Consider the following 16,131-nt stretch of genomic DNA (forward strand, 5'->3'; position numbering starts at 1 on the left):
TTACATTACTGTTCCACTATCTGAACATTTACATAAATTAGGTAAAATATTATGAAACCATGCAGCAGTTTAACATAAACTGGTTTTGCTCTCATTCGCAGTAAATACCCTCCAGCCTGCAGAAACTGTAGTCGCTGACCTTACAGGTACAGACCCTACCAGGTGGAAGGCCAGTGACCTCTCCTTCTCTTTTGTCCAGTTTCTACACACTCAGATCATAAATGTTTTTCCCATGCACCGTTTGGGAAGAAGTAACAGAACAGATCTGGACAGCTGCCAAGCATACATGCTTTCCCCCAAAATTTTCAATTGTCTTCTTTCCTCAATAGTAAACTTACTCAGGAAAATGGAAAAACCTCAATTTCACAAATATTTATAGGGAAAATTGTGTCCATCTTCAATCAAAATTCCATTGCAATGAATTTTTTCCTACCACATTGACCTAACAGAGAAAGAAAATAAATAAAATATGTTGGCTTCTTCTGCTCCAGCTTCTTAACAGTTTGGCTATTAATCTTGCAAAAACATCCTATTCTCTCTGTTAACCCCACCTCTCTAACCCAAAGCTGCAGCCTGAATTTTTGTTCTATCCTCTCGTAACATCTCATCTTTTAGACTGCAAGCTTTTGAATGAGCACTGCCATTTATTACAAGTAGCATTCTGCAAACAGTCCTCAGGGGAATTAAAAACTCAACCTTTACTGACTCTCATAGGAGTTAAATGTCTACACAAAAAAAACACAGACAAAAAACCCCACTATTTTGCTAGCTCAGTGGTGCCACCCATGGCCTGTTGATCAATGTTCAAGATCTCATCTTGAACCAGCTGCCACATCACACTAGAATTTACACAGAGCAGAAGGAAAGGAGCTCATATGTGGTTAGAAAAATTATATCCACCCACTAGCTGAATGGTGTACACAAAATGAGATCTGACACAGATCTCAGACTGCTGCACTGACAGGGTGATTATCAAAGTGCTAAGGGAGATACATATCAGAGAATTTGCAGGATCTCCATCCTTGGAGATACTCAGAACTTGTCTGGACAAGCCACCTGGCAATCTGCTGTTGTTTACCCTGCTATGAGCAGGGTTGGTAGCAGAAGAGTGCCAGTGGTCCATTCCGATACAAGTTTGTCTATACTGGTATGATTCTGTTCTGTGACCAAGTACCTGCCTTTGTGCTTCCTCTATTCCTTCAACTTTGGGTAATGTCAGAGGTCACAGATCAGTCAGGTCAGGACCTGGGAAGCTTGGGCCTCAAAAGAAGGACACACCAAAAAAAATTCATGCATCACTACAAATCACTTGGAGATTTCTACCCTGGGATATTTAAAAAGTTTTCAGGTGAGTAGCTAAAACTTAAATGTAGCAGAAAATGGAAATCCAGTCAAAAGCTCTGCTGAGGTATGTCAGGTGACTGCTTCTCTCCCCCAGTGCTGAGCAGTCTCTGTGAACTGTTTTTGCATCCTTGCTTTGCATCGTTTGTCGTATGAAATATTTGGCACCTTGCTGAAATTATCTCATTCTAAGTTTTTCACCTGACATTGCTGTGAAATTTCTTCCAGACAGGAAAACAAGTGGAGTTTAGGAGCGTTTCACTTACGGCAGAAGTCGGGTTCTCTCCACTGGACCAGCACGTTCTTCCTAGCACAAGCTGCTGCATAATTAGCAATAGCAGAGCACAGACAATCCTTGCCATTGGAGCAGGAGCAAACATCAAAGCGGCAGTTCTTCACATAAGGAGTGGGACTGACTTCATGGTGACAGGGTTCAAATGCAGAAGACATCAGAACTGAGCAGGAGTCCTCAGCATATTTGGCTAAAAAGAGAAAAATTACATGCTTCCACTGAATCAATCAGCAGCTTTCAAGAAAATCTAGTGGAGGCACAGCAAATATTCTTTTTTCTTTGGGGGGAAAAAAAAAACCACACAGAAGACTAAAATAGGATCAAGTAGGCATAGATAGCATCATAGCTTATATGTCATGAGCTCCACTGAAAGAATAATGTTTCACTAGTAAAACAAATCAAGGAAAAATAATACTTTTATATTCTGTTACCACTATTTCTGGTGCTGTACTTCCTCTTACAGGGCCTCTGCTTTCTGCTGCTTTTTATATTTGCAAAATTAAACCTTCTAGGCTGCACTATACTCGCAAATCACCAGCATTTGCTCTAATCTACAGCCATAGAATTTTCTGTGTGCTTGCTCCCCCCAAAAATCAGAGGTTGCTGTAACACTTGGGACAAGAAAACTGCTCTGAGAATTTCTCTCGGTGTCCAACCTGGACAGCCAAGCAGTATGGAGGGAAAGAGGAAGGCTGTTTGTTGGCATGCAGTAAAAAGAAGGGAGACAAGGCATCAGGAAAAGTGCATAAGGAGCAAGGACAGAGGGGTGAAGATGACAGGTGTTTTGTCCACCCAGAGGATAAACACTGTTACAAAGTACTGTTATCGCTTGTAAAAGTAGTTTCAGGGTCGCGAGTTTGTGCTGTGACTGTGATGGTCTAACTCTGTGGTTCAAACTGAACAGTCGCATAATCCCACATCACTAATTTTTGTTGTCAGTTTTCACAAAAAATTACATTTGCCTTAGGAAGACTGTGTCGATCAGCACCTCCCTTTGTTTGTTTCTCTTTTGGTTGGTTGGTTTTGAGTTTTGGGGTTTTTTAACAGTGATTACAGTTACCTCGCTGGTAATTTAAGCAAAACCAGCTTTCTACTCTTTTCCCTTATTTTTCTTTTTTTTTATTATTGTTACGTAAAACGGAAGATCACAGTTTGCAGCACATGTTAATTTTGGATGGAGTTCAGTACCTAAACGAGGATTGAGATTGCAGGGGTCACTGTCTTGTTTTAACAAGTCTTGGCAGCCTGGATTGAGCTTCCAGGAGTTTCCAAAATCTTCCAGAAGAGCTTCCACCATGCCCGAAGGTGTAAGAAAATCATCCCCTTGGTTACCATTGTAATTTCCACATAGCCCGCACATCTTTTCGGAATAGACTGGAGACAGCTAAGGAAGACAACATTAGCCTGATCATCCTCCAGAACAGGTCACCACTGTATAGCAAGATTTTCTAAAGAATGAACAATACACAATTTAACAATCAAGGAAAGTCTCAAATACACATTAAAAGACTATAGATACAATTTCATTGTACTACGTTTTTAAACTTCTAACAAAAATGCTACTATTAGCAGCAGGACAATTTTTGGATGGCACAGTAACAATTTCAAGATGGTAACTGAGGGTTAGTATGAGAAAAATGGCTTATTTTTATGCCTTGATCAGCACTCCAGTTTAGTCCTTCCCTGTTTTTCCCCTTCCTTCCTGTAAATGAACAGGGCAACGGTGGAGGTTGCATTTTTAAACATAATTAGATGATTATCTTTCCAATGGTAAATTGGGAAAAGGTACTGCACTTGAAACCATTTCACATTTCAACAAAAAAGTGAAGATTAAGAAAATTTGAACAGATCGGTTTTGTCACAAAACAGAGGCAATGTTGGAGGAGTTGTTTGCCTCACCATTAAGGACCATTAATAAAGTAAGGAAGAGAGTACTACCCCTAAAGCTACATTACCTCACATCAGAGCCTCCTCCTGCCTAGAGAAACTTATGACACGCTACAAGCAGCATTGCAAACAACCCACATAGCAGACACACTTTTCCACTTTGTCACACTCTTGCTGCAAATGAAGGGACAGCTTTTCCACTTTGTCATACTCTTGCTGCAAACGAAGGGACAGCTGAAATGGGACCCTAAACTTAGAGGTAAGCAAGGGGAAATCTCCTAAGCAACATCTGCAACACAAAGGCACCAATATTTATTCGAGTAGGAAATGTCAGTTTCTATCAGAAGTAAAGATCTGGTGTACCACAAGTACTACCAACTGTCCTCGGGAGCTGACTTAGTGCTTTAATGCTACAGTAGTTCTCTGTATTCATTTAGTAGAGTGCTACTAGTTAGACTGGCAGGAGTGACCAGTGAAAACAGAACCAAGAAAGCCAGAAAAACATTTTTAAAGAAAACTGCTTTTCTGTAAAATTAAAAATAAAAACATCCTCCAAAATACAACCTAATACTACCTTCCCTTCAGACACAGTGGCCAGACAGCAAATATGGGCCACCGGAAAGAACAACCATGAATTACTAAAGGATACATATTCTTATTGTTCCGATGGCCAAGGAAGCTACTTTTTCACGTACTCTGCAGATGGACAGTGACTCATACAACCCCAATTTCTGACATATTTTCAAGTGGAACCTTGAATCACAAATGCCAATTGGTGACGACAAATGGTCACAGAAAGGGGAGCCTTCTTGAGGAACATCGAAAGAATTTTTACCAGAAGTCTGGCCAAGGTAATGGAAGTGTATCACTTCCCCCAATTGTCAGAAATACTTGGCAACAAGTTAGTCTACAAATCCAGCATAAATTAAGTCTCCAAAAGCAATTTAAAAGATGCTTTAGATACTCAGTGAGGGAAAGAGCTTGGACCAGAACTGAATAAATACAGACAATTGGAGAAACTTCCACTGCTTTTATGGGTAGAGGATCTGGAGCAGAAAATTAGATTTGTTTTAACTGTAAGAAAGAATTTGCCAGGCTATACGGGTCTCTGACCAGGCAGAAAAATACTTTGAACACTGAGAAAAGCCAAAACTTCTGAGATGTGCCAAGGGACTGAACTGAATTATGCTCAGCCCAAAAACAACTTCTAGGACCCTCAGAGCACAGACATACAGGCTAGATTGAAACAACAACAAAATCATAGATGCTTTCTGAAGTTATTCTTGACCTTTCTTTTCTGTTGTCTTTTCGGCTCCTGTACTCACTTCTGAACCAGCTTTTGTGAACCTTTACACTGTGCCAGATCTGACATTTAAGGGGGGCAGGCAAGGAGAGTGCAAAAGCAGTGCCATGGTTCAGAGAGGGCAGTGCCCACTGCTCAGTAGAAAACCCCAGTAAAACCGGCTTGCTTGGCCAAATTCTCAGTGAGCAAAACCACCCCACACAGTGCCCAGCTGCAGATCTCCTGCCACAAGTGGGGCTCAAAGGCAGCAGAGCTGTGGCTAAGCACCCATCCACATAGACACAGCAGGAGCATGTAGGTCCATAGCCACGCAGCATCACAGGAGAGCATATCACTGTGACTTAGCATCTGTAGCCCACAGGTCATGACACCAGGAAACAACACTACAGAAGAAGTCATGTTCCTGAGGGAGCAAATACACCCTCAAGGACAACACCTGCAGTCCCTAAGACCTACCAACTGAAAGAAAACAGCCTCTTGTAGGAGCAAAGAGGGCAACAGATAGCTTAGCTGGAGAAGCTGTGGTGGGTTATCAGCTGTCTGGAGATCATTCCACAGTAAATAATCTTCCCCCCTTCTCCCACAGGCTTTTCTGCACTGCAAATCATTCTGCAGCTTATAACACACACACATACAAAAAGTGGTTTAGGTGAAGCATTCTGTTGTTGCAGCTAAACTGCCTCCCTTACAGCTCATTTCTTTTAAACTGGGCTTGGGTATTTCTACACTCCACTGCAGTCTGCAGCACAGACAAACCCTAATTGTTAATCAAGGGTGACTTTAAACATTCTTCACAGTAGAAGGAGCATGCAACATATCTTCTGTTGAGTTAATTGATTTTTCCTGGAAATTATGAATAACTTTGTCCCTGGAGCCATATTCTTCCCTTATTTTAAGTCATACAAATCCATTACTTTAGACAGGACAGTCAAAGCAAATTAAAGGAAAATCCTGTTTGGACAGTATCTGCTGAACAAAACACAAAACTGTTCATGGTTAATAATGGCTGTTATTGCACACACACAAAAAAAAAAAAAGGGGGGGGGGGGGGGGGGGGGAGAAGATGCCAAGCTGCTGTAGGATGAAAACATTTGTTTCTGGAATACAAAAGGAGCTGTATATCACTCTGGGGGTAGCAAAAGAGAATGGCATTTCTAACATGCAACACAAAGCAATTTCTCACTACAGACAAGAAAATCTTTGTACATGTTTGGGTGGGACGAGAGAGGGAGCAAAAAGGCAGAAATAAAACAGAAAGAAAGAGTACCTTCACTAGGAGTTCACCATGACCATCCCAGTCAATCTGCAAATCTTCTCCATAGGTAAGGTGAACTGAAGTCCTCACTGTGCGCTGGATACGGAGGGCACCTTAAGATAACCACAAAGCATCAGTCAACCAAGCCAGGTTGCAGTGTTTCCTTGCCCGGGACTGCTGTGTCACACTGAACAGGCCAACAGAGCGGCTGCCACAGAGCAGGGGGCATACAGGTCTGCCAAAGTCTGGGAGGCCACACTTCCCAAGTTTCGTGCCTGCTCAGCAGTTTACATCTGCATGAACGTGTGCATAGGCACACTTCAAGGCACTCAGGAGCTCTAGAAGAGGATATATATGCATTCTGCCAAACCTCAGACATTAACTGTGACATTTTACAAGATAACAGGAGGGATTTCAAGCTTCTGGATGAAAAATTATAATAATTTAAAAAAGCACAGACCAACAGTGGTTTTCAAGATCACGTATCACAAATCCAGACCAGCTTAACTCTCCTGATTTTAGAGGAGGTCAGCAAAGGTGTGTCAGCTGCATGGAGAGAAGCTGAAATGGCAGGGTTTCTAGAAGAAGAAAGTGAGAATTTGGTACTGAAAGCACTTTTTGATTGAACTGGGCTAAGGCATGCCAGAGAACACTAGTAAGTAGGACCCCTTCAAAGGCTGGCCAGAGTTAGCCCGTGCAACACACCTTGTAGCAAAGGGATCTGTACGTCTTGTCCATTCAGTGAAATTCCTCCTCCGTGTTTCATTTTAATGAGGCTGTTGTCCATATCCCGGATTCGGACAGAAGCTGAGCGAGTGCACACAGCATCAGGATCATCTGCACACTACAGAAAGGGGAAAATTTGCCTCAAACCTCGAGCTTTCACTTTATTGGTGACTTAGCCCTATGCCCCCCAGAAAGCATTTCGTTATCTAATTTGGGAGGTGTTAAGTGTCTCCATGGTTTTATGGATTTTGTTTCTGCATCCCACAAACACCAGGCTGGTGGCCTTTCTTCCATTACCCTGCTAATCACGCAGCAGGGAGCTGAGCTGCCTGCAGCTCCCTGTCTCCAAGCCTGGAAAGCAGTCGGCAGGGGTTCCAGCAGACTGCCGGGAGCGGCCTGTGCTGGTGCCCAGTGGTGGCCAGACCCTGCAGGAAGGGCACGCTGCCCTGCACAGCCCATCCGCCTGGGAAACAGCAGCATGGTTCACAGAGCCCGAGACTTGTGCTGTTATTTTTTCCTGGCTGTGGGTTACGCAGATGAGGAACAGGGATTGCAGGCCCCTGGGTCTCCTCCCTGGTTTCGAAAGGGAAGTTTCAGTCAAAACTCGTTCTGCAAGTTCCCACACACAGATGGCCTCAGAGCTGCGCTATCAGAGCTTTCTAGTGCAGGATACAGACGCAGATGATGCACAGTCACGCCCTGTTTCTCCAAACCCTGCGACTTCTCTGTTGCTGGTGCCCTGCAAGGCAGGCTGCTGCTCCCCTTCACCCAGTCAGTCTGCTGGCTCCATCGTACCTCTCCCTGCCTTCCACTTCTCTGTCCTCTTTCTTCCCTTCTGCTTTATTCAGCATCCTTTTTAGTTTCCAGGTTAGCTCACCTATTCCCACCTGGTCGATTAATTTCATGACTGGGTTAACCTCCCTGTGACACCCCCTCCAGGGTCTCCCTCCCTCCCCGCACCAGACTGGCTCTCTTTCCTGCCTCTCTCCAGCCATCTCTGCCCGCTGACCTCCAGCTGCCTCTCTCACAGCCCTCAGGGGAGGCAAAGAAAGCCAGGAGCTGCTGACCAGCTAGCGAGCAACAGAAATCACCCACCAATATGACGTAATGGAAAGCAACTCAAGGTACTGCTCTGCCTGGGCACCCTACTCGGCTTCCAAGGAAATGTCCTTTCCCCGGACATCAAGGAGGCACCATCCCTCAGGGTGCTCCGCCAGAGATGCCCTCTGCTCAGCTGGCACAGGGGCAGGCAGGGCTCCTTCCCCAGACCTCCTGACAAACCTCAGCCTCCAGGTAGGCTCCTGGGAATGGCCACCGGGAGAAGCTAAACGCTTATTATCTAAGGAGAAAGACTGCATCTGTTATTTAAACTAATTATTTCATAGGAAAATTACTTTTGTTGGCCTGTGCCTCTGCAATTTGTATCACGCTCCCGCAGCCCTTCCCGCTCCCTCAGGAGCACGCGCAGGGGCCCACAGGCACCGGCCAAGGCTGCCGTTACCTGCACGGTCTCGATGATCACAGAAAAGGAATTTTCCACGCAGTCTTTGGCAAATAAGTACTGACAGATCCCACTGAAGGTGAAGTACTTGTTGTCAAAGCTTTTGAAATGGGACTGGCCAGTGACGGAGCATTCTCCTGAAAAATGCAGAGTGCCATGAATCACCCCAGTGCCAGCTGTGAGCAGAATCCCCCCCCCCCCCGTCCCCCTGCAAGCCGCTGAGGGGGAAGAGAAGCCCAGCAGAGCAGGTTGCACAAGGCCCGAGTTCCCTGCAGACCAGAAAGCACCGGCGAGATGCTTATCTCACTGTTTATTCCTGTAAGTCATTACCAGTAGTAACACAGGCACCAACAAAAGCTGGGGAATATGGTATAAATCGCACTCAGCAGCTGAAATTCACGTCTACGGAAAAGCCTATATAATGTTACAAACAAGGGTCATGAGGACGTCAGCAAATGGCTCAGCTCTCTGCACTGAAGTGGATTTGATTCTTCCTCAGTGGCCCTGGAAATTCAGCTCAGTCACTCAAGCTCTCCGCAGGCTGTCATACCTCAGACCTAAGTGATGGGTGCTGGTGGCACTGACCAATCTTAAACAGCCATTCATGCTCTCTTTTATGCAGGAACTAAGTTTCCCTCTATACAATGGAGAAACAGGCACGGAGAATGGAAGTATTAATGCCTAAGACAGGCAGAGCTGGGAAAGACACTCAGGATTACCCAGCATTAGTCACACACACCATATGCCGGGACGTGTTGCTCCTTTACCCCTATGCAGATGCTTGCAGCATCCCGACATGACACATTTTAAATACACTTTTACTTAGCTCAGTGGAGCACATCGGCATCCATGGAGCTGGCTGCAGAATACAGGCAGTTTTTAAGTTGAAAATCAAAATTTGCAATGAGACTTGTTGCACTCTCACTGCTGTTCTGCTCTTCTGCTGCAGAGATGTCTCATTCTCAGTCTGTGTTTCACAGTTGAGTCTGGGCAGATTGTGAGCTCCCCTTTTTTGTGTCTGTACTGATAGTTTTTGAGTATTGCAGTATGGTTTTATGAAGGAAACAGTGTCTGAAAACTTTCTTCATAAAGGCCTCCTTGAATGCAACCCCCAAAAACTGTTGATTCCTTTGTTTGGCTGCCTTGAATACCCATAAGTAATTATAACATGAAAGTAAAAATACCTTATCAAAATGAAGAGCTAGAAAATAATTAGTGTTGGAGTTCTTCCAAGGGCAGAATTTATGCTGGACTTGACTCTGAACCATTGTCTTAATTAACTAGCATAAAGTTGAAAATAATTCCATAGTTACAATAGCTACATCTAAAATCCTTACAGAATAATGTGAAAGTCTGGCTTGCCCACCCTTCTACTACAAAAAGAGGCTATGTAAGCATATCAGCATCTGAAAATGTTTTGGTAAGTTGTGGTTCTTCATTTCCAGGAAGGCAGTATTCATGTGCCACAACTGGGATTTATTACCCTGTTATGCTAGCGTCTCTGCAAAGACCTCCACAGAGCTTGCAAAGAAATTCTTTCATATGTGAAGACTATCACACTTATGAAATGGCCCCATGGCAAACAAGGTGGGCAGAGACCTCCTTGTCCAAAACAAAATTCAGATGCTGGGCCTACAGCAGCAATCCACTGTCAGAGGATGGAGCAAGGTTAAATGTTACAACCTGGCAGATGAACCGCATGAGTTATCCTCTCTTCACTGCCTTTGAGTCTCACATAAGATCTGTCTATGAACATCAAAGTGCAAACTTCCCTCTTCAACATTCAGTGTTAACCATCTTAAACCAGCCTGTGCTAAAGCACCTCACAGATCCTGAGGATTCTCAGTCTTGCACAGCTCTGGTTTTCCCTAAGAAAAGTCCAGCACCCACTGGATGTTTGTCATCCCCTGCAGAGTAAGGTGGCTTGTTATTTACTAGTTCACCCTGGAAATCCTACTTTCTGTTCTGTCCAATTAAACTTGCACAAAGGTAAAACAAATGTTATTCTACTCAACTTCAGAGTCAACTAACTGGCTATCAGATGTGGAGAACAGATTTTTAAAAACTAGGCATAACCCACCATATTATGCACAGTTTGATTTCCAGGGCGTTCTTTGCAACCAGGAACCAAGAGGACAGGTTTGCAGCATGGAGAGCTAGGGACCACTACCCAAGGCAAGTCCCAGCCCTTTGTCATCGCTCCTGGAAGGAAAATTTCTTTCCTGCGGCAAAGTCTCTTCTTATGGGTCCCTCTATCTACTCCATTTGGTGTAATGCGTCCCGTGAGATTTCCTGAAACCTACTGCCTTTATAATTAATTTACAATATCAGCTTGAGAGCTTCTCGGTAGTGTTAGCCAGCTACTGCCTTCTGAAGCACTCTCTCCAGCTGGGTACCCAGCTTTATCACCAAACTTACAGGTAGGAAATTCATTCCCACAATATAAAGAAACCTTTCCTGACAAACAGGTTGGCAAAAAAAAAAAAAAAAATGGAACTACCTTGGAACTTCTGTGAGTCTAAGTACATAAACCTTCTGTGACACATGATATCAGAAATATTTGTTGAAAAAATAACCAACCAACAATAAAAAATTGCTGCACTATTCCTTCAAATAGAGACAAAACAGAACAGGTAACAACATAAACTTGTCTACTACTCCAATGAAGGACTGCTGCTTTGGAAGGCTTCGCTGCCCTTCCATACTGTCTCAGTCCAGTTTGTAGATGTTAGCAGGTACGTGTAAAACAGCTGCACCTTCAGCCTTGCACAAACCTAGCTGAAAAGTGACTTGGATGTATTGCTGGAAGGTACAAAAATAAGCTGCCTTTCTTTTTGACTTCTGGTCATTCGGCACAGCTTCTCAACTCGGAAAAAGGCAGCAATGTTATATTCCCTCTTGCATGAGGCTGCATATCAACATCTGCCAGCAAGTCTCAATGCCAAGCTTATCTTCATTTCTATAATCACTATGAAGAAAACATGGCTGGAATTGACGATAAAAATTTGGCCCACATAGCCCACATTCATCATAGCCCAGAAAGCAAGGCCATCAAGAGGTATAACTTAGGTAAAAACTGAAAAAAAATAAATATTTCTTGTTCATCAGCATGTTGCTACCCATTAGCTAAAAGACGTAACAAATCAGCTAGGGCTTGTGTCCTTGATTCTGCATTTTAGACAGTGAGATTCCCTGCACTTGGAGAAATCTTTAGTGAATACCTCAAGCATATTTCTATTTTGAACATTTGCATACTTCCCCTTCATTGTGTTGGGTTTTTTACTGCTGACACCTCAGGGCAAATGCTATTTCAGTCTAAAGCAGGAGAAAACAGAGCATTGATGGGTCGGGTAAGCTTAATGTTAATAGAAGGACAGACTTTTTGATAGCCATTTTAAGACTGATGTAATTCTCCTAATTTGTGAGGATTGCACAGTCTCATCTCAACAAAACAAAACCACCAAACCCAAAAAACCTGCTCTCTCTTTTCCTGTCCTGCCATAACCCCAGTCTCCTCATCCCTCCCATTCTCAGCTCCCAAAAGCAAGGAGAACAAAACCATAAAGAGACATGCTGTCTCCCTGCAGACTTCTGCGCACAACGCAAGCAGAGTCAAATGTTGTTCCAGGTCAAGCAGGCTGAACATAGTGCAGGAACTGAGGCGATGGGCTACAGAACTAGCAGAAGAAAACAAGGAAGGTGGCACTTTGCTGGCCAATGCACAGCATGAAGTCACATTCCCCATGTAGGCAAAAAAAGGTGACAGCAGCCACCAGTACCAGTGAGCCTGGGAATAAGAGTAGGAGAAAGAGGAGCAAGAACATCTGCAGAGCTACCTCTCCAATCTGCCACCACCAGTGGAAGGCAGGGCAGCCATCCTCTCCCTGAGGTTGTAGCTCCTTAACCTGTAATATGACCATTAGGTTCCAAGCTCATGGAGTATTACAAGTGATCCAGTCTACTCCTTGTACTTCAAACTGTCCCATCAACAAAAGTATGCTGATTCAAGCAATCAAATAAGGAATGGTACCTGGTCAAAGAACCCCAGTAGTGTTCCTCTACCTGAAAGCCAATCCTCTGAACATTCAGACCCTTTTATCTTGGTAAACTAAGTAATCAAAAGAGGACCGCTCTTCTCACCAGACAGGATTTTTCATTGGTACACATAAACAATACAGTACAATGTCTGGCTTGTCTCACGAGAAGAACTTAGAAATATGATCCCATCTGGATTGCACTGGAGCAAGCAAGTAAGAACAAAGACAGATTCACTTCTTCTGTGGAAAAAATACAAATGGGACGTAAGTGGGAGGGATGTAGGCAAGGCTTACATGTCAAAACCTGAAAAGAATACAGCCAACATACCTGGGCATTCCCCATTGCTGCAGATCCAGGTGCCACGTCGACAAATGCTAGGAAACATATCATGACAATTTAGGCAAGAGTACACTAATTCAAATCTTCTGTTGCAACCTTCTCCCAAATAATTGCAACATGAACTTCTGTTTCAGGGAAATTAGACCAGTCCCCAACATCCTTTTCCTCTCCCATAACCTCATTTCTTAATATATCCATCCCTTCTTACCATCATTCAACAGAAACTGCTGGTAATATAAGGTGGAACGGCTGCATAACTCAAGAAGTCATGTTTTCCCCCACCAAGGCTCTGTGTTTAACAGAGTTTTCAACCACATTCCACTGAAATGGAATGAGTTTTAAATACAGTTCTCAAGGTACGTCTATTTACACAACAGAATCATAGGAGAAAAAAAGTTGGAAGTGACCTCCTGAAAAATCATATACCACAACCCCCAACTCAAAGAAGGAAACTTCAAAGTTAGATCAGGTGGGCGAGTTCTACGTCCATCTGAGTTTGGAGATCTCCAGGATGAGGTCCCACGGCCTCTTTAGGCAGCTATCGTAGGGCTGCACCATTTCAAGGGGAATCATTTTTTTCTTGTGTCTAAACAGAATTGCTCCTGCTGCAACTTGTGTCCATTGCTTCGTGTTCTTTTGCTGTTCACCTCTGAGAAGAGTTTGGCCCTGTTTTCTTTACAACCCCACTTTAGGTAGTGAAAGTTCCCCCATTAGCCTTCAAATAAATCTATTTCCCTTTGATTCTCCTCAGGTCATAAAATCCCCTGCTGTGATCATCTCCAGCGTCCTCCACAAGACTCTCTCCAGTCCGTAATCCTCTCTCACAGTGGGGGCCCAGCACTGGCCACAATACTCTGGTCACAGTCTCACGAGTTTGTCACAAGAAAGCAATGATCCCTTTCCTTCACTGGCCAGCTAGGCTTCTTCTACAGCAGACCTTCATCACTCTGACAGCACACTGCTGACTCAAGCTCCTTCTGCTTGGTTTCTCTTTCTGTGCAAGTTGCAAGGAGGTGGATTGTCTCTGCTTTAATGGTTTTGGGTGGTGGATTTAGCACCATGCCCCATAGGCCCTACTAGTAACCAGCAACATGCACTGATAGCGATTGAGATGGCTGTCATTCCTGTGCCTGTGGCATATACCAGGCCAGACAATCCTAGAATCGCCAAAATCAATTTTCAAGAGGTGCTAGATTTTTCTTACTCCTTTCATTATCCCAGCCCTTGAAAATCATTTGTTGGGAGTCAGTTTATTGAGGATGGTAAATGAAAAGCCCATGGAATGATGTTCTCTACAGCAGTCTCAAATTTGAATAACAGGAAGCATTTTCTAACAGTCTATCAGGCAGCACTGATCTCCCAAGAGCACCTAAGGTTGAACAATGTGCCCAAGCTTAAAGCTACAGACAGCTCCAGGGAAAAAGAAAAAATGCTAATGTCACGGTTATGGTTCATATTCTGTGACACACAGTGCAGGTAATTAAAACCTTCTGGTTAATAGTTATGATGCATAGGCAGTTTTTCTTCTGCATATGGTGGCCTTCATTAAGTCCTTCTTCTGTACTCTAATTGGAAACATTTGGGCACAGAGATGTCTGAACCCCTTCCACAAATATTCACACTGACACAAAACCAGATCAGGAATGCATTACTCATTCCCCTTTCCTTTCTTTAGACAGCTAGCCTCCCCCTTCAGGCTGGCATTTATGAGCAAAATAAAAATCATGAGCCATGCAGCTGGGTTCATTAGCTTTGCAAGAAGTTCCAAGGACATGCCTGAGCTAACTCCTCTTGGAAAGAAATGAGGTTAGAGGTTAAATAAATGTAGGAAGTCAAAACAAAGACACCACCGCTGACACTAACCAGACATGGGAACCTGCCGGTCTGTCTTATCCACAGGAAACAGGTAGTTCTCTACTGTTGAAGGACTATGACCCTCACATTGTTCTATCAGATCAAATATCCCTTCAGAAGCGGAGCTGGTTTTGTCTTTGTGAACAGCTCATTTCTTGGAAGGGGCTAGCATTTCCAATAAGAAAGCAGGTCTTTGCCAATGTAAGAAAAAATTTTAGAAGTAGAGAGATTTCCAGAAAGGTCATCTAAAACAGTCACTAACCAGTGTGCAGTACTTATCTAGAGCAACATCAACCACACCAGAGCAACACGGAGTTTACCATGAGTTGCAGTCCTGGGAGATGGTGAAGCCAGGAGGATAATGTTTTCCAGAGTGGATGCAGGAGCAGTCGGAGCTTTCAATGCAATGTTCACCATCAAGGAGCTCCCCCTCTGCATAGACCAGGTAGCGGCAGACGCACATGGCACGCACAGACAGGGACACAAACATAAATACGATTAGATTTTCTAGTTCTTCATATACTTTGGCAAGACTTCATATGCATTATTATCCATAGTTAGTCACAGACAGCCATAATAAAAAAGAATGAGGCTTGCCAAAAAGCCTCACAGGGCTGGTGTCTACTTTCCTTCTATTGCTGCCTCTTCCTCAGGACGTGCTGAACAGAGCATTTCTGGTGCTCCCAGAAGAGCCCTTTGCTTAGCAAATCCCCAAGTCCAAAACACAAACATTGGAACATATACGAGTCAAACATAGGGAACATGATCAAGGTGGATCAGAGCTGGTCTAGTAACTTAACTGTTGGAAAAACACATGCACTTCACTGACTGCAGTAAAGGGTATCTAGACAGGTTTTGTATTTGATGTAAGAGGACAGAAGACAAAGTAGGGAATGAAAAAACAAAGTTGGACACCATAGAAGTCTAGCAGACAGGGTCTGAGAGAAAGAAATACTATCATGTGGAGCTGTGGTTTCTCATCTCAACTTCTGCAGAAGCAAAAAGTGAAAGGGCCAGCTTCCCAACTTGGATTCAACTGCTGAGGTTTCCATATTACACAACTATAATAACCTATCCTATATAGAGTATTTTATCTTACAAAGATAAACGGAGGCACAGAAGAGTTACAAGACTTGTCCAAGATTGCACTATAAACTAGCAACAGAAGAAAGGTCAAGTTTCTTTCTCTTAGATCCCCATGTTGAGAGGTAGTTGATATTCCTCCCTTTTTTAAATGAGTTGCTGTAGCAAAACATTTCATTTGTTGAAAACCCCTCTCCCTCCTCTTTGAGGGACTCCTTCCAATTGCCTGCAGAGACTTTGGCCCTTTTCCCTGGCAGCAGCAGCCACCACTGACAGTGAGACACAGGTAAGTTCCCTTTCTCCCATTCTTCCCACAGAGCTGCCTGGAAAGATCGTTGTTGTTGAGAAAATCCTTCCAGTGAGAGATATTCAAAATAAGATCTGAGCATTTAAGAGTGGTGTGGCTCTCCAGGGAGCACAAGAAAGCAGAACATCCGCTTTTTTCCTTGGCAATAGGAATTCCATTTACAGCAATTCAAGGAACTGTGTGGTGCATTTAAGGGGAAAAAAAT

At 43.7% G+C, this 16,131-nt stretch overlaps 1 protein-coding gene across 1 annotated transcript in view; it reads right to left on the bottom strand.

Annotated features, from left to right (window-relative positions):
* The window catches only part of VWF (von Willebrand factor), a 143,112-nt gene that overhangs the window by 102,117 nt on the left and 24,864 nt on the right, over nucleotides 1-16,131 (bottom strand). The window contains exons 9-15 of the mRNA XM_080391421.1: nucleotides 14,857-14,968; nucleotides 12,671-12,717; nucleotides 8,306-8,442; nucleotides 6,784-6,922; nucleotides 6,091-6,191; nucleotides 2,822-3,017; nucleotides 1,608-1,823 (exon numbers count right to left, since the gene is read on the bottom strand). Coding sequence (XP_080247547.1) covers nucleotides 1,608-1,823; nucleotides 2,822-3,017; nucleotides 6,091-6,191; nucleotides 6,784-6,922; nucleotides 8,306-8,442; nucleotides 12,671-12,717; nucleotides 14,857-14,968 — 948 coding nt within the window. The remainder of the gene's footprint in view (nucleotides 1-1,607; nucleotides 1,824-2,821; nucleotides 3,018-6,090; nucleotides 6,192-6,783; nucleotides 6,923-8,305; nucleotides 8,443-12,670; nucleotides 12,718-14,856; nucleotides 14,969-16,131) is intronic.

Source organism: Falco punctatus (genome assembly GCF_963210335.1).
Source record: "Falco punctatus genome assembly, chromosome: 6".
Lineage (NCBI taxonomy): Eukaryota > Metazoa > Chordata > Aves > Falconiformes > Falconidae > Falco > Falco punctatus.